This window comes from Amblyomma mixtum, chromosome 2 (genome assembly GCF_055824585.1).
Source record: "Amblyomma mixtum isolate Tamu chromosome 2, ASM5582458v1, whole genome shotgun sequence".
In the NCBI taxonomy this organism is placed as follows: domain Eukaryota; kingdom Metazoa; phylum Arthropoda; class Arachnida; order Ixodida; family Ixodidae; genus Amblyomma; species Amblyomma mixtum.
In genome coordinates this window covers 107,012,670-107,038,229 of record NC_143013.1, presented here as the reverse complement: position 1 = coordinate 107,038,229, position 25,560 = coordinate 107,012,670, and the positions used below count along the sequence as shown (strand labels likewise).

The following is a 25,560-nucleotide window of genomic DNA, read 5'->3' as shown; positions in this document are numbered from 1 at the left end:
GACAAAATATTGACGCTGTATATTGTCACGTAGTGGTGCCTGCAGTCCGGAGAACATGATCACATCGAGAATGTCTTCGAAACGAAACTCTTTATTCGGGCTGACTTGCGCCCGCAAAGAACTGAATCACTCGGCGGTGGCGTAGCAACAAGCGAGCTCGGCGGTCGTCAGACAGAATGCCCGCCGCTGTCGACCGTGCTCTTTTTAAAGCTGATAGCGAACCTTCGAGATAAAGCGTGGAAGGTTCTAGAACTTTCTGGCACAAAGTAGAATCGGCTCCGCCTGGATGCGATAATTCGAGATAATTCGAGGCGCGTCTTGCGTCACAAACGAAGCGATAAAGCGGCGTGCCGGCAGCCTTGAAGCATGAACTAAACACAACAAACAAACGCTACAAAGATTCGCGGCATTACTCCCCTCTCAAAGAAACATCGACTCGATGCTTTAGAACATAATGCGGCTATCAACAATCAAAAAACAGATTGTGCAAAAATAAACACCGAATGTGGAAACGCGGCGTCCTTTAGCGTGCATTATAGGGCTTTAGGCGTACGTCATGGACTACTTCTGGTCGTACGCGACGTCGCTGGGATGCAGTCATTTGGTCAGGGACGACTTCATAGCCCAATTCACCTAGCCGACGAAGAACCTTGTACGGGCCGAAATACCGTCGCAAAAGCTTTTCGCTCAATCCTCGGCGGCGAATGGGCGTCCAAACCGAGACTCGGTCTCCTGGCTTGTATTCCGCGTTGCGTCTTCGTAGGTTGTAGCGTGGGGCGTCGGTCCGCTGCTGGTCTTTTATCCTTAATCGGGCAAATCTTCGGGTTTTTGCGCGTTGTAGGTAGGCGGCGACGTCGGCGTTATCTTCTTCGGTAACGTTCGGCAGCATGGCGTCCAGCGTGGTCGTGGCCTCTCTGCCATGGACGAGCCTAAAAGGCGTCATCTGGATGGTCTCCTGCACTGCGGTGTTGCAGGCGAAGACTACGTAAGGCAAGATGACGTCCCAGGTCTTGTGTTCGGCATCGACATACATCGCGAGCATATCGGCGATGTTTTTGTTGAGGCGCTCGGTCAGTCCGTTGGTCTGCGGGTGGTATGCAGTTGTTCTCCGGTGGCTGGTTTGGCTGTAATGGAGGATGGCTTGCGTCAGTTCCGCCGTGAATGCTGTTCCTCTGTCAGTGATGGGCACATCGGGGGCGCCGTGTCGCAGAAGAATGTTCTCCACGAAAAATTTGGCGACTTCTGCTGCTGTTCTGTTAAGTAGGGCTTTTGCCTCGGCGTAGCGGGTCAGGTAGTCGGTCGCTATAATGATCCACTTATTTCCAGATGTTGATTTCGGGAAAGGGCCAAGCAAGTCCATGCCGATCTGCTGAAAGGGCCTTGAGGGGGTTTCAATGGGGTTCAGAAATCCTGCTGGTCGGGTTGGAGGGGTCTTTCGTCACTGACAATCTCGGCAGGTTTTCACATAATATGCGACATCGGCAGACAGTCGGGGCCAATAATACTTGTCTTGAATGCGGCGGAGGGTGCGAGAAAACCCGAGATGTCCAGCTGACGGCTCGTCGTGTGAGGCCTGAAGAACTTCTCCACGCAGACTTACAGGTACAACAATGAGGTAGGCTGTCTTGTTCGCTGCAAAGTTCGTCTTCGCGAGGACATCGTTCTGTAAACAGAAAGAAGACAATCCTCGCTTGAACGAGGCGGCGGGTGAACAAACCTTGCCTTCCAAGTATTCGATGAGGATTTTATCAGGGTCCGAGCGTTGCTGTTGTGCAAAAGAGCTGGAGCTGATGGGTCCCAGGAAGGCGTCCTCATCGTCGTCCGGCGGCGGTGCATCTACAGGGGCTCGTGACAGGCAGTCGGCGTCAGAGTGCTTGCGTCCGGACTTGTAAACGACGGTTACATCAAACTCCTGGAGCCGCAGGCTCCATCGAGCGAAGCGGCCGGAGGGGTCCTTCAAGCTGGCGAGCCAGCACAGTGCGTGGTGATCGCTGACCACCTTGAACGGTCGTCCGTACAGGGACGGGCGGAATTTCGACGTAGCCCAGATGATGGCAAGGCACTCCTTCGCAGTTGTTGAATAATTAGCTTCGGCTTTGGGCAGCGAACGGCTAGCGTACGCGATGACCTTCTCCACTCCGTCAGTATTCTGAACGAGGACAGCGCCTAGGCCCACACTACTTGCGTCGGTATGAATTTCAGTCTCGGCGTTTTCATCGAAGTGCGCGAGGATCGGTGGGGACTGTAAACGACGCTGAAGTTCGTTGAAGGCTTCCACTAGCGGCGCTTCCCATTTAAATGGCACGTCTGCCTTTGTCAAGTGGGTCAGTGGCTCGGCGATGCGCGAAAAGTTCTGCACAAACCGTCGGTAGTACGCGCACAGTCCGAGGAATCTGCGCACAGCTTTCTTGTCGGCCGGTGGTGGAAACACTGCGATAGCAGCGGTTTTCTGCGGGTCTGGCCCTACTCCCTCCTTGCTAACGATGTGGCCTAGAAACAGCAGCTCTTCGTAGGCAATGTGGCACTTCTCTGCTTTCAAAGTTAGGCCGGATGATTTTATTGCGTCTAGTACTGTTCGAAGCCTTTTTAGGTGTTCCTCAAAGTTCAAGCCGAAGACAACGACGTCCTCTAAGTATACCAGACAAATCTGCCACTTCAGACCTGCCAGCACTGTATCCATTACTCGCTGAAATGTGGCTGGTGCGGAACAGAGACCAAATGGCATCACCTTGAACTCGAAGAGGCCACCTGGAGTGATGATTGCGGTCTTCTCGCCATCTCTTTCATCGACCTTAATTTGCCAGTAACCGCTCTTGAGGTCCATCGATGAGAAATACCTGGCGTTGCAGAGCCGGTCCAGTGTGTCGTCGATGCCAGGGAGGGGGTAGACGTCCTACTTTGTGATGTTGTTCAAGCGCCGGTACTCAACGCAGAATCGAAGTGCACCGTCTTTCTTTCTCACTAGAACAACAGGTGCCGCCCAGGGGCTCTTTGAAGGCTGGATAACGTCGTCGCGCAGCATTTCTTCCACTTGGTCCCGGATGGCTTGTCGTTCACGCGGCGACACTCGGTAGGGGCTCCGGCGGAGTGGTCGGGCGTGCTGGTCGGTTATAATGCGATGTTTGGCAATTGGCGTTTGTCGGACTTTTGGCGACGACGAGAAGCACTGGCTGTAGCTCCGAAGGAGATTGCTGATCTGGTCTTGTCTGGTCCGGGGCAGGGCTGGGTTTATGTCGAAAGTGGGCAAGTTCTGTTGGTCAGGTGAATCTTCTACGGATGGATCGGAGAGGGCGAATGAGTCTCGTACGTCGGATATTTCGTCGAGGAAAGGAATCGTCGTTCCTCTGTTAACGTGCCGGTATTCTTCGCAGAAGTTTCTCAGTACTTGGGCTTGTCCTTTCCGGAAATGTGTGATGCCTCTGGCGATGCCGATTCCTCGGTCGAGAAGCAACTGCATGTTCCCCTCGATAATGGCCTCTGTGTTATTCGCTTCCGTGGCGCCTACGGTGACGATGACACTTGAGCGGGGTGGGACACTCACTTGTTCCTCCAGGACACTAAGTGCAACATGATGTTCCGGAGTTCTCATCGATGGAATGGCCTCGTCCGTGGAAAGTGTGATCATCTTGGATCGCAGGTCGATGATGGTCTGATGCTCATTGAGGAAATCCATGCCCAAGATCACTTCGCGGGAACATTGGCGTAGCTCTACAAAGGTCGCGGGATAGGTATGTCCCTTGAGAGTCACTCGCGCTGTGCATCGTCCTGATGGCGTAATGAGGTGGCTCCCTGCAGTGCGAATTTGTGGGCCGTCCCATGCGGTCGTTACTTTCGTCAGCTGCGCAGCGAATGGTCCGCTCATATCCGAATAATCGGCTCCTGTATCAACTAGTGCGGTGACCTTCCTGCCGTCGAGAACCACTTCTAAGTCGGATGTCCTGGCTCTGGAGTTACACATCGTCCTCGGCGTCGGGTAACGGCTTCGTCGGGTATGTGAATCGTGGGTGGGGCGTGTGGTCGGAGCTTTTCTTGATGGCGCCGTAACTTTGAAGGTGGTTTGCGTCGTGTTCGAGGTTGTTGTATGCGTCGTCGGCGTAGTAGGTGCGGAGTCTTCATACGGCGTGGTCGCTGGAGGATCTTCGTCGTTTCCTCGGCAAGCAACCTTACCTCCACAAGTTGCTTTGTTTAGTTTCCCCTACGGGGGCTAGGGGACCTTCCTCGGACAACCGCGGCGTAGCTTCGGCCCGGTGATGGAAATCGGGCGGTGGACGGCGACGGGGAGCGGGAAAAACGGCTTGAAGACACGTACTCCCCTCTACGTAGGTAGTCGTCAATTTCCTGTGGTCGCTGGCCGGGGAGCTGTCGAGGGGCGTCGATGGCGAAACCTCGCAGCCCGATGCGTCTGTACGGGCAGTGGCGAAGTATGTGCCCGGCGTGGCCACAATGGAAACACAGTGGGCGGTTGTCGGGAGTCCGCCACTCGTCGCATTCCCTAAAGCTGTTGCGTCGGTCGTAATGTGGGCACGCAGGAGCATCGGGCCGTCGTTCTTGTAGAGCTGGTGCGCGTCGAAGAGGGCTTGGGGGGTCTCGTCGAGGCGCAGGACTGCGTAGAGCGGCGGCGTAGTTCATGGCTACAACTTCCGTTGGTGTCGTCTGTGACGGGGAGCCAAGTGCATGCTGTACTTCTTCGCGGATGATGTCCGTGAACGACGCCACCTGAGTCTGCTGCGTCGGCTGTGTTGGCGATGGCAGCAGTAGGCGAAGTTCTTCGCGAACAATTTCGCGTATGAGATCACGAAGGTTACCTCCACTTGCAGGGGTATCTTCTGGGGTGCTCGCCGACAGCACTTCAAGTGGTCGGTTGTAGTGCCGGGTCCGGGCGTTCAGGGTCTTTTCGATGGTTGAAGCTTCAGCTTCAAACTCGGCGACGGTTGTTGGAGGATCCCGGATCAGTCCAGCGAAGAGTTGCTCCTTCACGCCTCGCATTAGGATAGAGAGTTTCTTTTCTTCGTTCATGTCGGGGTTGGCGCTCTTGAAAAGGCGTTTCATATCTTCCACATACGCAGTCACAGTCTCGTTTGGGTGTTGAAATCGCGACTGCAGCAGGATCTCCGCTCTTTCCTTGCGTGCGACGCTAGTGAGCGTAGCCAGTAGTTGCTTCTTGAAGGTCGCCCAGGTCGTGAGGGAAGATTCGTGGTTTTCAAACCACGTTCTAGCGGAGCCGTCCAATGCAAAATAAACGTTACGAAGCTTAGTGCTGTCGTCCCAGGCGTTCAGCGCTGCTACACGATCGTACATGTCCAGCCAGTCTTCCCCATCTTCGTGTGGTTCTCCACGAAAAGTCGGTGGCTCACGGGGCTGGCGAAGCACGACGGGCGTTGGCTGTGCACCAGGTTCCATCTTTGTGGCATAGCAGGCCAGCACCTCCACCAGATGTCACGTAGTGGTGACTGCAGTACAGCGAACAGAAAAACAGCGAGAATGTCTTCGAAAGGAAACTCTTTATTCGGGCTGACTTGCGCCCGCAAAAAACTGAATCACTCGGCGGCGGTGTAGCAACAAGCATGCTGGGAGGTCGTCGAACAGAATGACCACCGCTAACGGCCGTGCTCTTTTTAAAGCTGATAGCGAACCTTCGAGATAAAGCTTTAGAAGTTACTAGAACATTCTGGCACAAACTAGAATCGGCTCCGTCCGGATGCGATCCATCGAGATAATTCTAGGCGCGTCTTGCGTCACAAACGAAGCGATAAAGCGGCGTGCCGGCAGCCTTGAAGCATGAACAAATAAACACAACAAACAAACGCTACAAAGATTCGCGGCAATATTTACTCCTGCTTTCCACTGGAATGTGCTGTACATGCGCTTTTGTGCTAAGGTTGGCGGCAGTTCGGCCACAAACTTTTGTTGTTCTCCAGGAATCGCCTTCCCGTCAAGCCAGCAGCAGGAGCAGCTGCTGAGGGACGTCTACGCCGAGGCCAATGTGGATCCGCGAAGAGTGGACTACGTGGAGGCCCATGGGACTGGAACCCAGGCGGGCGACAGCCGTGAGTTGTGCGCCATCGGAAACGCCTTCTGCCAGCCTGGGCGCGATAAACCGCTCAAGGTTGGCACCGTCAGGAGCAACATAGGGCATGCTGAAGCCGCCTCCGGTAAACATGACTTCAATCGTATTTCGCTCCTCTTTCTACACAAGATTCAGCTGACTATCTTTCATAGTCACGAAACATAAACATAGTCACGATTATGCTTCCTAGGCACGGCCTCTTCCAATTTCAATCATCTACTGATTTGGTAAACGAATGAATGCGTCAGTCAAAGACACGATAAATCCATTAAGCAGTCAAGCAGTCTATCACTCACTCTTTTAATTATCGCATAATTTAATCATCCGCTCAGGCAATCCGTATATAAGTAGACATTTTACCTGCAGTTTCCATTCCGATCTTTGCGATTTTCTTTATATGTATCAGCGTTGTTTCTTTTATTATCCTTTTCATAGTTCAGTGATGGGCCATCAATTTAATTTCACAAAATTTCTTTAACAAAAGGCTCTCAGAACACTTCAAAGCTGCAAATCGGAACTGACATTATGCGGGCAAGAGGCCCTTTGTTTTAAACCTTCAATTGATAGCGAACACCTTATTCAAGTTATGGATATGATGGTTCAGGCATACGAGCCCTAATCAAGGTTGGCATTCATTGGTTCCTTGCCACCTTCTTACAGGTGTCGGCTCTATCGCCAAAGTTATCCTTGCCATGGAGAGCGGGACCATCCCTGGCAACCTCCACTTCAGAGAAGCCAACCCGAGTATTCCATCCCTGCATGACGGCAGCATTGAAGTAGTGGACAAGAACACACTCTATTCAGGCGGTCCGATTGGCATTAATTCGTTCGGCATGGGGGGTAGCAGTTCCCATGCCATTCTTGAGCCATACCAAGGACCTCACGTGGAGAATATTCCGCGTGATAAGGCCGAACTACCGAGACTCGTTCTTCTGGCTGGACGGAGCAAGGTGTCACTGGAGGTCAGTTTTGCTTATGCACTTATGTAATAACTTGTGAGAAGCAGTTCCTCTGCTTTCTACTGAAGCATTGCAAACTGTCTTTGAGGATTCGCATCCAGAGCCATGGCGCAATTATGTTCTTTGAGAGTAAGTTTAACGGTAGGAAAAAAGCATAAAACGTACATTCAACCCGGGATTCACCTTCGAGGCGTTTCGGCCCGTAGCAAAAATACAATCCCCGTAGGATACCAAAATACGATAATAAAGCATATGCTGCGTATTCGAGACAAGCGTTGCGTTGAAAGGTGTCGCTGCACAGACCTTTCAATCTCGTAGAGATTTTATTTACAAAATGAGCAACATCCGCAGAGGATCGGGTACATGTGATCGGTGTCCGAGTCTGCTTTAGAGCCAGAAGCACTTCGTGTTGCATTTCAGGATATACAAGAGCTGGATGAGGCAGCTAGAAAGATGAGCGGGGAAGTACCGTGTTGCCATTGATTGCGTTTTCCCGTATCTGATGCCGCTGCCAAAGTATTGTGTTTCAAGGCATTGGGTGGACCCAACGAATGGACTAGTGCTGGTGGGAGGAAATGTTTGATGTTTAAGTCCCACGCCTGCTCAAGTCTTCGGTACGCTCGAGGTCGTGAGTCATCCAGCATGCAGGTTGACAAGTCTTTATAGCACAATGTCCCAATCGTCCATGTCGTTACGGACAAGATGTCCATTTCTTCCACTTCATTGCCTCTGCCATTAGCGGCCTGATTATTTCGGCTACTCTATCGATGTGTGCACATATCCTCGGCTACTTTATTCATATCGACACTGGCCTCCTTGACTCTTAGTGCGCAATGTACAAACGTTTGCCTTTGCCTACTTTCCTCAAGACTCCTTTTCGCCTACCTTCATACTCTAAAACAGGCCCGATTCTCTGCATGTTATAAATCCTTATGTCGATTACCTTACGCTTATTAACGCGACAGCGTTAATGCTACCGTTGTGTAGAAAATTAGGCGTCGACGTCGTTGGCGTCGCCGGCGTCGTTGGCGTTGGGATCGAAAAATCCTCGGAGAAGCAACCAGATGGGCCACCTGGGTCACGTGGCCTTGTGGCGTCGTCACAATCTGCCCGCCGGATTGTAAGCAAAACTTAACACAGTGGAAAGTGGTGGTTAAATTAATCATTGGTCGCTAGGGAAGAGCAGCGCCTGGATCGTACAAGTCCCACCAGTGGAAGAACCTGCCATCGCAGGGCAGGGGCGCATCACTTAACCGCTGCACCTCTGCACCATGAGAGGTATGATGACCCTCAGGGATCTCTGAATGTAAAGTAAAAAATTAGGGACTCAGCATATATGGGCATCAATTAACCTATTACGCTATCGCGTCGTACCTTTAAGGCAGAGCTTAAGCGTTGTATCTAATTTCTTATTGCCTTATCTTGGGTGACGATATGCTGGCAGGTTTGCTAGTAGAAGACGTCATGAGACGATGGTGGTGACAGCGATTCCACATACCTTGGCGCGAGAGAGACCATATTCCTCCCCGGAGGGGGGATGTCGTAGTGCAGCCATTTTTTACCTGGCCGATAATTTATTACAAAGTAGAAGAAAAAACAACCACGTGCCACCGAAGGGATTCAAACCCATGACCTCCGCATGTAGCGTGCGGTTCTTTGCCAGCTGAGCTACGAGAGTGGCTGTCCAATCTTCTACTTTCGAGGGCATCTATGTTACATGTAAACTACCCTTAACAGTGTCCACCAGCGCCACCCTCAACCATAGCGGTGGGCATACGGACACCCTGTTGTACCGCAAGTGAAGCGTAGATAGAACGTGATCGAATTGTGAGAGAGGCAGTTTGCGAGAACTTTTTTATGCTTCCTAAGCATACGAGCAAAACCAAGCAAACCTTTCAGCAAAAAGAAGCTGCGGCCTACTACCGAAGCCAGCATGATGGTCGTGACCGGATTAGTTGTTCGATGGCGCAACTTCTCAAATGTGTCGACGCTTGCTGAAAAATGGCACTAAGTGCGCAATTTTTTCGGTATAACTCAAATGACTGCGAAAGGTATTCTGTTTACTAATGCCCTTTGCTGCTGTGCGATAATTAAGCTCTCAAAAAAAGTGCCAGTGCAGATCAACATAGCGGTCGCAAAAGCGAGGATGACCTCATCACAGAGGTCATCGTCGAAACCCTCAGGTAGAACCGGGTGCGGTTTTTCAGCTTTATGCGGAGTCCGTGATGAGGAAGCATCGCCTGGGAGGGTCGCCTGTGCGAAAGTGAGCTCAAGACAGAAATCCGGCAGGCTACTCTCCAGCGCCCTACTACGCACTCCCGTTATCTCCCGATGCATTTCGACAAGAACTTTATATTCTTCGCGATCCCTCATGATTTCTTACGGCGTAAGATGCCGCGTGAATGTTGAAAATGAGGCAAAATGCGTGCCCTCGTGGAGGTTAAAGCCCCTATTTAAATATTTTTGCTTTTATAGCAATTACTTGGGTAATAGGTGTGCACTTATCTCCCTGAACTCTGGCAGAGTGTTTTACAGACACCTTGTATTGAATATGTGCATGTCTTCCGTCTTTACAAATATCTGGATATTTGAGTTTATTGTAGCAATACTTAAGTATCCAAAGAAGTACCGACGGAAGGCAAGTGTAATGAAGTGCGGGTGCAGTTCCCGCCAAGCCACAACGACTTGTTGATTCTGTCCTTCTTCATGTAATACTTCGAAAATGGATGTTGTCGATGTTGTCTCTAGGCTACGCTCGATCGAATGGAAAGGGAGGGACCCTACCCAGACCCCACATATGCACTCCTCAACCGGGTCGGACAGGCCAGCGTGAAACAGTTCCCGTACCGAGGTTTTGCGGTGATTCCTGTGGACGGGTCTGGAAACGATGCTGTCAAGCTCGTGGATTGCGTCCCATTCGAGAAGCGGCCTCTGTGGTTTGTCTTCACCGGCATGGGCTGCCACTGGAGCGGCATGGCACGGCAGATGATGCACTTCGACGTGTTCGCACGCTCTATGCGCAAGTCTCACGAGATCCTGACGCAGTTCGGCGTCAGTCTCATCGACGTGGTGACCAACGACATGCAAGGTGACATTTCCATGGCGTCGGTGCAGTCCTCCATCACAGCTGTTCAGGTGGGTCCAGCTGATTGCTTATCCGTTGTGGAGATCACTTTTCCCCCGCAAGCCAGAAGTGACGAGCCTTTTCTCTAAATCTCTCGCCATGAATCCCCACACGCTGCAGTTCTGAGAGGCCTGTCAGCCCATACCACAAGGTCAACAGACAGTGTGAAAATTGTGCAATTACATTTTTTTTCTGAACACAAGATGCGAAGCACCAAAGGTGTGATTGTGCTGTGCGATGTTAGTGCACATTAAAGCCCCCAAGTAGTCGAAGTTTTTTCGGACCCCTTCCCTGTGGCGCTTTTTTCTTCCTTCTTTCATTCCTCGTGATCAAGTCCACCGAGAAGTGAGAAAGTTACTGCAACCTTTCCTTTCTTTAAAACCAATTTCTCTCTAACAATCCACCAAGCAGGCCCGATTTCGACGCGATTATATAGATACTCCACCTTTGGGCATTGCTGTGAAACAAAGTCCAGCAGCGGCTGGCGGCTGGGACTGCTGCAGCATTCTACGAAAGCTTCTGATTAAAGGGCAACTGCAGCACATTTTTGAGAATTTTGCGATATTCACAGATTCAAGTCTATATAGACTGTAGGTAAAGCATGCCAAGTTTTTTTGCTCTTAAAATAATGACGTAATCGACGATTGAATTTTGCGCTTCTCCTCAATGCATCGGAGGAGTGCAGAAAAATTCAGCGTGGCGTCACGAAAGGTATGATTTCGAATTACCGCTCTCCTCAGCCACACCCTGCCCTAACTCGTTACACGCTGTCAAACAACTCTCGGAAGAGTTTTTGCCTTCGGTGGTGTTGGTTCTTTTCCTTCAAAGCAGGCGTTTGTGCGTTGGAAATGTACCGATACCTTTGATGACGTCATCGTGCGCCCCCCACTTGGCGTTGTGCGCTGCGGACAAGCTTGAAGGGCGTCCGGAATTTAATCGGCGATTACTTCACTATTTCAAGCGCTAGCCCAAAAACACTTCGCATGCTTTACCGGCAAGTTTCACACATTCGACCCTCTTAAGCTCGTTGATTTCTAAAACCTATGCAGTTTCCCTTTAAGTCGCTACGCCGTCTGTCAGATGCGCTAGGAAGCTTCACCCCTATGGAGCATCTGTCACGTGCTCTTACCACCAGAGTCGGTCCTCCTGCGGTAATGCTGAGCCATGGTCAGGATCCCTTTTTTTTTTAAGAAAACTGCGTCGCCTTTCTCGCTCTATTCCTGGCCCAGGTGGCGCTTGTGGACACACTTGGCGCTCTCGGCGTAGAGCCGGACGGCATGCTGGGCCACTCCATGGGGGAGATCGCCTGCGCCTACGCCGACGGCTGCTTGACGGCATCACAAGCTGTGATGTGCTCATATTGGCGAGGACGCTGCATTGATCTGGGAAACTTGCCTAAAGGTGCCATGGCCGCTGTCGGTAGGTGCCTAGTTGACCGGCGATTTCTTCAGCGCGGAATGAGTCGGAGCGGGCCGGTCCACAGATGAAAGCCGCGATGGAATAAAAATCAGTGATATCCAAGTGTAGGCACCGAAATTCAAGTGACGCATGCTGAAATTCAGCAAGCATTCATGCGATTCAAAGTATGGTCATGAAAGTCCGTTAAATTGTATCAAAATAGAGTGACGATCCAGAAATCCTTTCCTAATATACCCCCTGTGCTTCCTCAACAAACCCGTGATTAGGCATGCGTGGTGTCGTGCGCGTTTTCTCTCTTCGTCAGCGCACAGACTCCTTCTGAGCAAAACTTTTGGCCTTTACTCTAGAAGCAAGAAGTTCGAAAGAAATATTTGGACCCCGACCAAAATTACGACAGAGACACAATTTTTTTTTGTCCTGTCGTTATGACGGATGTTTCAACAGTATTGCGAAGTTGCCTGTTGTCTCTACAGAACTGGCTCTGACGCCACGACAGGGGCCTGCACAGTACTGCAGAACGTCCTGCTGCTAATACAAGAATTTCTGTTGTCAGGTAACAAAATACTAGAAGAAAACCTATTGTGCTTCTTATTGGTCAGCGGCAGTCTAGACATGCGTCAGCAATGTGTCTAGAATGCGCCGTCAAGTTGGAGGTGCGATGTAATTTGATGTCATCAGCCCTGATTACGTCCACTATGCGCTTGTCTGTGCCAACCACGACCACGTTTTTCCAGCAAGTTTTATCGCTTCATCTGCGCATCTACACCTCCGTCCTCTCCGGCTACATACACCTTCCTTTAGAATCCACTGCGTACAGTCGCGGGTAAAAAAGATTAGCACACATGACGGAACACGAGAGCGCCGGAATGACAACGCGTGGCGCTGCGGGTGGCGAAGAGGCTGATAACGAGAGTTCCGGGCCGTTCCCATTCTACAGTATTAGGGGTGTTCAGCGGACTGCCACGGGCAGCAAAATTACTGGCTAAAGGCAGCGCTATCATCTATTGTTCCCGCGAGTTCCTTTTGACAAACCACCGCGGACATAAAAAAACAGTAATAAAAAGAGGCCATCTTTGCTCATGATAACCGAGCCAAAATAAATGCCGCAAGCCCAGTTACGTAGGGTCGGCACTTCAACGCTCGGGCGGTGCATGCTTGATAAAGCTTAGTCCCCCCCTACGCTGCAAACATGGAAACGGCCCGTTAGGCAGGTCTGCGTACCGCAGCGCCGCGTGGTGAGATATACGAATTCTAATCGCCAATGATCTGTGCTAATATTTTCTGCACGCGACTGTACGTTCTTTGCGATTAGACAGCACCGAAAATTCTCTACAGTCTATTATTGTTCTTCTAATAACCTCGCCAGCAGGTTGATTTTTCTGGCCTGGTATGAGCGGCACGCGCCGTGTATCGGAATTTTGCGGGAATGTGTGCATTCTTGCCGCCTATAAAGAGACCTCGGCGAAGTTTAAACGGATTCTCTTTGGATTAGAAAACTAACGCGGTGCGTTCGTTCGTCAAAGGAGGATGTTGTGTCATCACGGCGTTAGGTTTCTATATCAAGGGGGTAGTGGAGAGGATAAAAGGAGGCTTGGCCATAATGCAGCGCCGCCGGGAAATACCGCGTTGGTGTCAGCTGTGGAAGTTGCTTTTCCTGTCCCTTGTGGCGTCGTCGGGAAGGCATTTGCCTCCAGTCTCAATATAGCTTACTTTGTCGTCACTGCCACGTGCACAAACATTCCAGAAGTTGCTACTGGACCAGTTGGCATTTTTTAGTAGGAATACTTTACCGAAGCCTAGCAGCACGATTAGCACGGATACAACTGAAGTGTCAGTTAATGGCATCGACCCGTAACGTGTGTACATTGTTCGAATAAAAGCTATGATTTTGATCAGCTGATATTTACCTGATGTCGCGGTCAGCCGCCACGCTCTCGCTGGTTCTTTCTTCATTTATATCCTGCTAGTGGACGGACAATATATGCAAGTGGGTCTTTGAAATTGTATTTCGATTTACAATGATTCCAGAGAATGGAACTTCCTTTGAGGTGAACGGCTTCGGCGGCGCCAGCATGTGGCGAAAGAGGAAGCTCTCGCGCTCACATAGTGGTTAATAAAATGCTAACTACATGCTATTGTCATGGCTCACACCATGACAATAGCATGTTTACGGCTGTCGCCGGCCCATTGTGCGCATGTGATGTGATTATTCATATGAATACCATCCCTGGAGCAAAAATAAACCAGTTGTTAGTAGCGTTCTTCTTTTTTGTGTAGTCCTCTCTCTGTGGTATTCCCAACAGCGTCACCCCCAATTCTGCATGGCTACTGCGTGGCTTCGATATAAAAATGAGCCCTACATGGCTGTTCCATTTTCTTATAAGCCTGCGTTCAGTTCCATGACTCGGAAGCCCTTGCTTCGCCCAGGGTTAACGTGGGAAGAGGCGACAAAGCGCTGCCGCGATGGCGTCGTCCCAGCCTGCCACAACGCCGAGGACTCGGTGACCGTGTCCGGCCCCGCTGACGCCGTGGCTGACCTGGTCGAAGAACTCGGGGCCGAAGGTGTCTTCGTACGTACGCTTGACATCATGAAAGTGGCCTTCCACAGCCAGCACATGCGCATCGTCGCACCTGAGTTCCGGGACGCCTTGAAAAAGGTGAACATCTATTGAACAATACGAATGCCATAAATAACCGTTTGCCCTTCGTATCGCTGACTACTGAATAGAATGCCAATATGGGTTTAGCTCAAAAATTGATTTCGGAAATGATTTCTCTTGAAAACTGAGCACTTCATATCGTAGGGCACTGCAACAAGCATTTGTTACATCGATACTACTTTGATGTGTTATCGGTGATGAAAGTCTCCCAGACGCGTTATTGGAAACCTAATCCGATACCCCCATTCATAGACGCTCATGCAAGACCAAGTTTGTGGAGGTAAAGGCGCGACTGAAGTGACTAAACCTGTGATACTCAAATTAAGTGGTCGTTGATAGACACGGCACCTGTGTTCCTATACCGCTTTGTGCGTGTCCTGCCGACATTCGTTCTCGGCATTACTTAGAAGTGAACAACAGCACCGTATTACGTCATCAACGAACACTCCGTCCTGCTGGCCGAAGAGACGCCACCCATTTGGCCCTGAGCCGTGCAGACATATGGGCCGAACAGAGGGCGCTCTTAAAACTGTTTCAGCATTGATTACGAGGTTCCTATGGACTAAATGAAAGCGTGTTCTGAGGAGGAAAGAAAAGAATATGGTATTGATCCCTCCAGTATAAAAAGGAACAAATTTTGCCCATTCGCTTAATGGTTTCTTCATAATTATGCATGACAAGCACACGTTTTTCTGTGAGCTAACTAGTTTTCAACTTGGCATATAATATCCAAAGCCATTTTTAACTTTAGAACAGACGTAACGAAACAATTCGTCTTCCCGTGAAAACTGCTTGTAACCTTTGATAGTATAGGGACCTGCAGAACTATTCATGTTGCTGCTTCACACTGTAAGAAGGGGGAAAGTCGGGAGCTCTTCTCTTCACGCCGAAAGTAATCAAATGCTTCGTGTGTATTTATCTCTATACGAGAAAACATTCTAATTACTGGCAATAGCCAATGATACGGTCTCAGTTGAAACGAAATAAGCGGTTTCTCTCGTCCGAGCCCGTACGGGAGAAACGGCACGAGCGAGAACGAACGAGAGAGAACGGGCACGAGCCGCGGTGCTGGGAGTCTAGATAGCAATACACTAATAAAAATAAATGTCAAAAATCTAAGCCCGGCGCGTTCCAAGAGAATCTTACAGACATGTGCGTAAGGTTGAAAAAAAATTAACCCCCGATTTACTTTGTTACACTAAATGCGGCGTAGGTGCGCCAGCACAGTATGCATGTGCCCTTCGCATAGGTTACTTCTGACGGCTCTACAGACAATGTAAGCAGATAACGCAACGTGATTTGCTCCTTTTAACTAGGCCGCAGCAGGCGCGATACCTTCCGTTCCTCACAGCTGCCGCTGGCATGCACGAGTTTCGTTCTTTGCATGTGGCTGCAGCTGCCAGCGCCTTTTCGAGCGAAAGCTCCACTTCTCGCTTGCAAACCATGAAGGTCATATGACGATGCAGATATGACCTTGAAGCGGCCTTATTCGATAAAAAGACAAGAAAATTGTGGTGCAGGTGGTAATTTAACCCAGCCCACCTTAATGCGAAACGGGGACGCTTCCACTCCGCCACGACATTTTTTTTCTTTATGCATGGAAATCAAACCAGCTAAGCTACCAAATCCTTTACGTACGCACATACTATTCCGTGGTGCAGACACACATTCTCATGTCTTACTGCACTGCACTCCACCTGCACATCAAAATTCAGGGAGAATTACACATGCGTCAAGAATCGGCAACCATTCAGGCTGCCGGTCCTGCGCAGCATAAACCCCCCGCACCAAAGCGCACTCTTTACTGAACAGAGACTTAGATCAACGAGATGGTTCTGCGTGTCGACACCCATGATATGCCACTCTTTCCGATCTCGCCTTACAATATAAGGTTCTTGCCTGTCCTGAAGGATTCCGGGATTCCGTGCGATCTGTTGATGCTGATTGGACTTTTTAGCCGCCACGATAGTGCGACTCTTGGAAGTGAATGAAGGCGCGTCTAGTGAATGCACAGACACGGCCGCTCAATGAGAGCGCACTGGGTGCGGCCCGTCGCGTCGCCCGAAAGAGCCGTATTGCGCCTAGTTCTCATCGCCACCGCTGCGGCGCCACCGCTCCGGGACGAGTCCGGGCGGAGAGCTGTGCGCAGCGGCCGAGGCAGTGCTTTCGTTGAGGCGTCCGCGCGGTAGGCGCTTTATAATTTTAGCCTTTCTGAGCTGCATTTCACTCATTATGGTGATGCCACGTGCAAGTTTGCTATTGATAGCGTGATAGCGGCATGTCACCATTACTGCGCTTTTCCAAATCGCACGTGCTTTTAAAGCGAGAATCGAGGCAGAAGTGCGCTTCGCCGAGCGGTCACCCATTCAGTGACGGGCGTTTCAACCACTGTAATAACTTATTACATATTACAATCTTGAACTCGGGACAAGGTTTCGGGCCACTTATTCGACATGCACTTTTTGTAAACTTACGTTCGAGGTCGTAACGTTCAGCATGATAGTTCAGCCTGTTGCTCCGTTTTCGCTGGAAATAGTTTCAAGTGGGTACCACCCCGTACGAGGGTCATCCCAAAATTAAGGACTGCAGTTTTTTTATAAATCGAAAGATATCTTTATTTTAAGCAAATTACAAATCATTTAAAAGGGACACCATTATTCTACTTTTCCACATAATCGCCGTTGGGGTCTATGCATTTTTACAGACGCTGGGGCAGTTTTTATATGCCCATGTCATACCAGCTCGCCGCTATGCCGTTGAGGAAGCGTTTGACCGCATCTTTCACTTCGTCATCATCAGTGAAGCGCCTTCCAGCGTGGTGTTCTTTTAGCTTTGGAAAGAAGTGGTAGTCAATTAGTGCCAAGTCCGGACTGTAGGGTGAGTGGCTGATGACGTCCTATACAAACTGTTCTAGGAGAGCGATGGTTTGACAGGCAACGTGGGGGCGAGCGTTGTTCCTCTTCTGCGATTTTGGATCGCCCCTCTGAGTTTTTAAGGGTCTCACAATAACTGTCCGCGTTTACTGTGGTGCCAGGAGCCAAGAAGTCTATACCAACAATATCTTCGATCCCAAAACACAGTTGCCATGACTTTGCCGGCAGACTGTGTTGGCTTGAATTTTCGCGGCTTGGGCGAAGATGAGTGCCGCCACTCATGTGGTTCTTGTTTGGTCTCAGGCGTGAAGTGCAATGTCTAGGTTTCATCACCCGTAACAATAGAATGCAAATATCTCCGTTTCATCTCCAGAACGCGGAAGAAATTCGCAGGAGGAGTCAACGCATTGTTGTTGATGGTCGTCTGTGAGCATTCGCGCAACTTGTTTTGCGCACAGCTTCCGATATTTCAACTTTGCTGTTAAACTCCTATGAATAGTGCTTCTAGAAACGCCAGGAACCAAAATGCAGAGTTCGTCGAGTGTGATCCTCCGTTATTGCTGCATCACTTCTTCGACCTTCGCGACTATTTCATCAAAAATTGACGGCCTCCCGCTTCTTTCTTCGTCGTAAATTTAAGTGCGACCAGCTGCGAACTTCCTACACCACTTGGGGAAGTTTTTAACATCCATGCAAGGCTCTCCGTACACTTCCGTCAACTGGCGATAATTTTCGATTGGTTGCACGCCATTTGCGTGAACTTCGCTCCTGGCGGTAGTGACAAACGGGAGCTCCATTGCAAATGGTTGCCGGGCCAGTCTCTTTCGCGCTGAGTCATGGCTTGTTTGGAAGACGGGGAACAATGAACACAGCAGTATAGTGAGCAGCCACGCATATAGTTTCCCTGCGGCCGCAGCCCTTTGGAGACCTCACTTTTGAGATTACCCTCGTAAATATACTGCTGACACAAACAGTTGCGAAAGAAACAACAAAAGACAGCCAGTTTGAACCAGACGCCAGCAGGGTCAGCCAATGTTTTTCGTTTTATTTTGAAGCCACGTGATGCACCGAAGGAATTCAAGCCTATTTTACAAGCGAAGAACTTTCCTCGAAAGCGGTTTATGAGCAAGTATGATTTTTTCCACCGTAAGATTGATGTTTTCTATCAAATCGGTCAGAAGTGGTCGCATTAGTTTGGTTAGAAAAGCTTTGCAGAGGTCCTCGGTGTGACTGCGGTCTTCTCTCTCGCAAATCAACTCCGGACATTGCTCAAAATAGGGATGAAGGGCTGAAACCACTATGTTGCATAGCTTGCTGCTTCTGCGGGAACCCATGGTAACCGATCTTCGGATCTTGCGTTTGTGGTGCACAGCGGCACGCAGCAGTTGCGTGGCATGGTGTCGCATGCGCTTAGGACGCTGTTGACACAGGCACCGATGAAAAGCACGCAGAACTAGCAGAACCACGCGGTCATGCAGAGCAGTTACAGCGAAAACACAAACGCCAACATAGCCAGCGCACTCCTTCCGCGTCGGCGGCTTGTCACGGAGTGGTGGCGCCCCCGCGGAGAATAGCGGCGGAAACTTCAACTTCTCCCAATACGCGCTTCCCCAGCCATTGAGGCGCGACGCGGCGGGCCACACGAAGTGCGCCTCCATTGAGCGGCCGAGGCACAGATGTCTAAGAAACGTATATTCGAGATATGTGCTGAGTCATACATGAATAATTTAATTATGAGCATATAACTTACAGGTATCCCAATTAAGCGAGTAGTGCAGTACGTTGCCGGTTAATTTTCTTTGTGCATGGCGTGCAGTCGTGGCACCATCATGCGGCACCTAATAAAATCTTAACACGCAATGTATGGTGATGGTCCAGCAAATGGCGCGCGTCTAGTGAATGCACAGATGTCGTATCTTCGATGACGCATCTTCGAGTTATGTACTGAGGCGTTCATGAATAATTCAATTATGGGCTTGTAAATTACTCGTGTTCAAGGAGGTCAGTGCACAGGATGCCTCGGGCACAGCGTGTTTACTAACAGGAAGAAGAACCTACTTCAGGAGCAGATGTGCAGAGCTCCGCGGCAGCGCCGTGTGCAGAACACGGATGAACGGGCTACAGCAAAAGTAATAAATTCCGTTTGTCCGTCCTAGCACACAAATAGTCAGCCGCATTAGTCTTGCAAAATCTGCTCCCTCTGAGCATTATATCTGACACGCACTCATGAAGTGTATACACTTCAATAAACACGATATAAATGCACGTTAGCCTGGCTGCGCCCAGTGAACTTATTGCCATGTAGGAAGAGGGGTAGCCATAGTTTCGCTTTATGCGGCCGCTGTTCGAAGAAAAAAAAGCGTTTGAGGACGATTTGATCTTGAAATAACTTTTGTTGCTTCGAATGCCGCGTTCAGAAGAATGTAGACAGAAGTAAAGATCTTTATTATAGTGTCAGGAGACAGGACAAAGAAGCATGGTTTATTACAATTTCTCATGCACTGGGTTATCGTTTAATGAAGGGTTGATATTTTTGTTTCACTTCTGGAGCCGCACTGAAGCATCAGTGAAGCGATTTTCCCCTTCGCTGTGAAAGAAACGCTTCCTTGCAACGCCTTCAAATAATTCCTTCCTTAAGTGCTTTCCTTACCGTTCCCCTTTCTTCTGGGCTGCTTAGCTTTCACTCGGACTCGGCAGGTATCTAATTTGCCTTAGTGGAGAAGCACTCGTTTTCACGGGGCCCTGATACCAGCGTCAAATATTTTCATCTCATTTTCCTCTATTCATGAGGTTGTACAAGATCCGAAGCCACGCAGCAAACGCTGGGTGAGTTCCACGATACCGGAGAGCCGCTGGCATGAGCCTGTAGCCCGGAGCTGCTCGGCAGAGTACGTGGTCAAGAACCTTGTTGATCCTGTGCTCTTCCACGAGGCCCTCTTACACGTGCCCAAGGACACAGTCCTCGTAGAGATCGGACCACACTGCCTTTTTCGGGTGAGTAATAAATGCAGCCTTTCAGAAGCAGAAAAAGAGTTGTCATGATAGTCATGTCCTCCGGTGCACGTCTTCAGAGTTGGGGGCACCTTTTTGGAAGTTAGTAATAATATGAGGCTTGGCGATGGAGCTGGTAGTGGTGAAGGGCGTTTCGTTAAGGACTAACCAGCGTTAGCCTTACATCGATGGTGTCGGCATTTTCTTCGCCTGTGTCGCGTACCTAAGCAAAACAGATAACTCCTACCACTTCCTACCCCACGCCTCTTAGTTCGTGCACCCTCATGGAACACCACGTTAGCGAAGCTGCCCAAAGGTACAATCCATAACCTCAGGTGGCTCAGAAATGCCTCGCACTCATTAAAAGAACACAGGCACATTACTCAGTCAACGCAGTGTCGTCCATAGAATATTCTCAGGATACTTCGGCAGGGATGTTCTTAAATCCCCAGGTAGTCCCCAACAGGTCCTAAGGCCATTAAACCGGGATCTATTCGTTCGTCCTAGGCAGACACTCCTGAGAAACAAGTTTGATTACCTTCTCGCATCATTGAAAGATTAACACCGGCAAGCTTACTTTCATGCTATGCCTAAATTTCAAGCAAGTTAATGAGCCGCGCTTGGCGCAGTTAAGCATTATTTGCAAAAGATGCGTGATTGGCTGCCATTCCTTCTTGCTTGTCTGCTGCAATCGAGCCCTGTTGTGAAGCACATTCTTTCAAACAGCCTTAACCAGGCAGCCCAATCACTTTTACTGAATATTCCTCGCTCGTGTCAATGCTCCCACACACCTCCAATGTCAACATATAATAGGATGTACAAGGCCATGGCAGTTTTCTCGCATGCTTATAAAAGACTCGAATTGACTTGAACACAAACTAAGTATATTTGCACATCAATACACAGCACAGGCTATGGTTACAAATAGCTTCAAATTCCATGAAAAAAGCAACCCGTAATGTTTACAGAATACAAAATAAAATAAAAGCTTTCGCATATGGAATGCTAAGGTCGACTGGAGTTTTCTTGCTAGAGCTTTGCAATCAGTTGCATGTAATTTAGCTAGTCTATTGACTGCCGAACTCTAAATAAGATCATTTTATGAATATTTAGGAATTGAGCAGGTCTGGAGAATTATTGGTCTGGTTTACTCTTTGTAGAATATAATGTGAATGCCGTAGACCAGGGGTTCTCAAACTGGGTTCCGCGGAACACAGGGGTTCCGCGGGCTGTCTTCTTGTGTTCCGCGAGAACCCTCACCGGCTCTGACCCGGCAGCTGATATGAGACTGGCTCTGAGTGCTACTGAGCCACGCTTTGACTTGCTCTTAAAAGGGAAGCAGTACCACCCATCACATTAGTATTTGTATTAATCTGTGCAATAAACATTTAACTTTTGCAACTCTCTCTTTGCAAAAATGCACTCGACAACATTGCTGGTAAGTGAAAGCAGGGGGGGGGGGGGGGGGGTTCCCTGGAACTTATTGAAGGCTTTTGGGGTTCCTCCAAGCAAAAAAGTTTGAGAACCCCTGCCGTAGACGATAAGTGCATCAGAACTAGCCGGTTAATATTTTTGTTAAAACTACTAGTGTCTTTACGAAGGTCAGCGTTTTGACAGTAAATGTGATCTATTTTCTGGCTCTTTCATATGTGCTAATGAACGTCATTTTACTTGGTGAAGACAAAAGATAGTAGTGGTGCAGCTATACCGTGCCCTTTCCCGTACATGCGAACTTTCTGCTAATAAGAAGTGCAGCCATTATTCGCAGCGCTGTGATAGCGCAAGCGCATGAAGTTGAGGTTTTCTAATCTTTGCCCTTTGTAGAGCAGCAAAAAGAAATTGGTCTTTTTATTATTCCATATTACCACATGTATATTAGCTACGCACCAGTGTTGTCCCTGAAGCAGCTTTGTGAAAGTATCATCCTTCGGAGCTTTCACTGCTGGCACACGTGACCGAGTTGTCATAGTGCCGGGGACTCCGATGTGAACGGAGAGCCACTGGAAGACCACCTTTAACCGTTTGCGATTTAGCTTGAGCCTTCAGGCCGCTTCAGTTCACTCACTGTGAGAACTGCCCAGGGTTTCTCTTTCTGCTTGACCTAAAGCACTTCTATCTTCATGTTTCTCTTCGTCATTGCCCCGTCATCACACTCTATCTCAGTATTGGTAGCAGAGGAAGAGGGTGCGGCGGAGCACCAGCAGGTAAGGTCATAATGCAGCAAACAATGTGAGGTGTTGTAGGATGAACAATTCGGGTAGTTGGTAATCTTTCACTTTGGGTGGAACAGCGCGAACGGACGAAACGCGTAGGCAGCGCTCGCCTGTGTGTTCCTGGCTCCTTTTCAGTCTTTCGCCCGTTTGCGTTTTGGCCTGTTCTTTCGGCTCATTGAACAGCGTTGCGACCCAATAACTACAGTTTGCATGCTGCTACATTTTCCGACCTTTTTAAGGTCATAATCACTCCTTAAGTCCTTGGTCTGGGATAGTGGATACAACTCTTTGTTTCTAGATTTGCTTCACGAGGGGAATTACACACACAAAAACAGGACACTTGGAAAAGGAGACACAACCAGAGCCGCGTCAAGCACCGTGCACAGCTGTGTTGTGTCCTTTATTCCTGTGCACACCAGTACTTCTTACACAACTTGCAGAGTATCCTGAGACGCACCCTGGGCTCCGGGGCCACCTGTCTGGGACTGATGAAGCGGGACGAGGACAACCTCACTTTCTTCCTCAACTCGCTGGGCAAGCTGCACACGCTCGGAGTGCAGCTGGACCTGCGCCCTCTGTACCCGCCAGTGCCATTCCCAGTGCCACGCGGCACAACCAGCATCGGGCACCTCGTTAGCTGGGACCACTCGCAGCAGTGGACCGTGGCCAAATGGAATGACTTCGCTGGCTCGAGAGAGGTAAGGCAGGGACCCCTCGTGGGATCCTGCATCGCTAACACAAAGCTCGTCAATCAGCGACCAAGTTCTCGCAGGGCTGAGCGCATTTTCATCTTAGATGTCGACATTGATTTTCGTAACAAAGAACAATTTACTTGAATTAAAAACCCAAGCTGTAGTCTCATATATTAGCCATCTATTCTCATAAGGCAAGCGTTCACTTCGAACGAGCTGCTTAGCGTCTTATCCCTGCTTTTGGGTTTTAGATTTAATGAGTAAGGAGGGTACAGATATAGAGGACACAAAGAAGGAATTAAGCATGAAAGGAATATTCCACCTAACTAACAACTAGCACCTCAGCACTTCACTTGCGGAATAATTAAGCACCGTTATTAACCAGCGCAACAGGCATTCACGTCTGAAAGCATCCTGCATACCACGCATTTTTTAATTCTAGCTGTACAGTTCTAAACTCTTCATGTTACATTCTGCTACGAATATGCACTAGCACAATTCACCCCGTCATGTCTAAAAACAGACAGCATACCCCAATAGTATGGATCACGTACTTCGTTCCTAAATTCTTCCTGAAAAAATTGTCAGGTAGCCATGACAGCACGCAGTCAAAGAAGGGTGCTTACGCACGCATTGTAGGAGGTGGTCATTACTGGGGAAGTTGTGCCCACTAACAGCAAACAGCTCGACAGTCCGCAGAATCGCATTAGTTATCGCTCTAAGCCCCACGCAATATAAAGACGATGGCGAAATTTTGAGGTCCGGCGCTTGAAACAGCAACAACAATCTTTAACGTCGGTGAAGATTTCGCGCTTAGTCACAACAGCTCCAGAGTGCCCTGGCCGCCTGTCAATTACTTGAGTGGCAAGGCTGCGTGCCGCAGGCTACAGGCAAAGGACAAGGAAAGACAACAAAGCAGAACCAAAAAAAAAAAACAAAATAAAGTGGGAAAACAGGAAAAACAACGGAAGAAATTCAGGGTCCATGAGAGCGTGTGGTGTGGCTTTATCCGCACGGCAAGCACAACTTCGGGCTATGTATGCCCTTGCTGCAATAACATAGATGCGTCTGGTACGACTTCGTACTTAAGCTCGCCGAATCGTCGTAGGCGTTTCGAAGTAACAGGGCCACAGTTTTTCACAGAGCCCTCAGGGGCATATCAACGTGCACACCGATACACCTACCTCGCTTGTGTTTCGTGTCGCCTCGTTATACGTTCCCATCCAAACTCAGGTGTAAAATTGGGCTAATTGCATGAACCTCGTCCCCAAGGCGAACAGCCAGTCCGAGCAAAGACTAACTGTGGCTGGCGTCCCTTTGTACTTTGTTGATCGAGTTTTTATTAGTATTTTAAGAAGAATAATTGTTAGAACGCAGTTGCTACCAACGAACGAACTCCTGCGGCACTTTAGTCCTTTCTGTCCTAGAGCGTAGACTGCAAAGTCGGGATCCGGTGCGCTCCTGGACATTAAAGGTATCCAGACAAAGTGTCAGGCTTCGCGATCGTGTATATAGGCGGCGACATCGCGATTGTATTCGTCACAATGATTAAGAAGCATTAGTTCGTGCGTGCTCGTAACATCCTTGCTCCTAAATGGAGCCATCTGGGAGGTATCCTGCACAACGGTGTTACAAGCAAAAGCGATTAACTGGAGGATAACAGCTCAAGTTTCGCGTTCGATGTCTACATACGGGGTGCTTCGTATAAAATGTTCTTCAATTTTTAAAACTAGACTTTTGAAGCGAAAGCCTCACTACGGGACCTCGTGCTTCGATTGCCGGGTGCGTAGTTTTGACCTTCAGCTGAGTTAGAGGTCAAACCATGAAAAGGAGAAAACGAAATTGAACCAATATTCATGACTGGGAGTCGAATCCACGGCTCCGCGAATAGATCTCTTTTAAGGGCCGCTCAGCCAAACAACTAAGCTATCGCCGTATTTTTTTTTTTTTTTTGGGGGGGGGGGGGGGGGGTTGGTTGGTTGGCCTCAAGTAGAATGGCACATACCCACTACGGGGGAGTGGCCAAGACACAGGCGGTGGACTGAAGGAATGATTAGCAGATTTAGAGGAAAAGGAGTATTAATAGTGTATAGGCTGACAGATTGGACGACGCAACCAAAGGATCCTGTTAGCTGGGAGATCGAAGATGGGACGACGGCTTTATGTGCAAATTTGAATGCAACATATGGAATCGTTCAATTTTGTATTGACTGAAAGAGAGACAGAAAACAAATAATACAATAATAATAATAAATGAACTGTTTGATAATCAGAAAAATGAAAACAAATAGAAAATAAATAAATAAAATTAATATTTGCATGGGAGTCACTGTGTTTCTAGAAGAAATTTTTGAACTGCACAGCGCGAACTCTTGTTGCTTCGTCCAAGCGAAGTAGCGCCAAAGGAAAGAACAACCTCAGTGGACACAGGAAGACCCAGCTGGTGAAACGAAACTTCTAATAGGCGCCTCCTCAAACAAGAGAATCGGCTCAAAATGGGCACAATGGAGAAACCGCCAGACCAGATCTGTCAAGGTAGAAATCTAGCAGAGGAACTCGGCA

General features: G+C 49.2%; 1 protein-coding gene across 1 annotated transcript in view; it reads left to right on the top strand.

Moving 5' to 3' along the window:
• LOC149360481 (fatty acid synthase-like) overlaps positions 1-25,560 on the top strand; it is a 78,792-nt gene that overhangs the window by 17,600 nt on the left and 35,632 nt on the right. Inside the window, 7 exon segments of the mRNA XM_089567858.1 lie at positions 5,919-6,152; positions 6,728-7,029; positions 9,775-10,161; positions 11,380-11,569; positions 13,997-14,226; positions 19,893-20,096; positions 22,747-23,004. Of these exon segments, the coding sequence (XP_089423984.1) occupies positions 5,919-6,152; positions 6,728-7,029; positions 9,775-10,161; positions 11,380-11,569; positions 13,997-14,226; positions 19,893-20,096; positions 22,747-23,004 (1,805 nt within the window).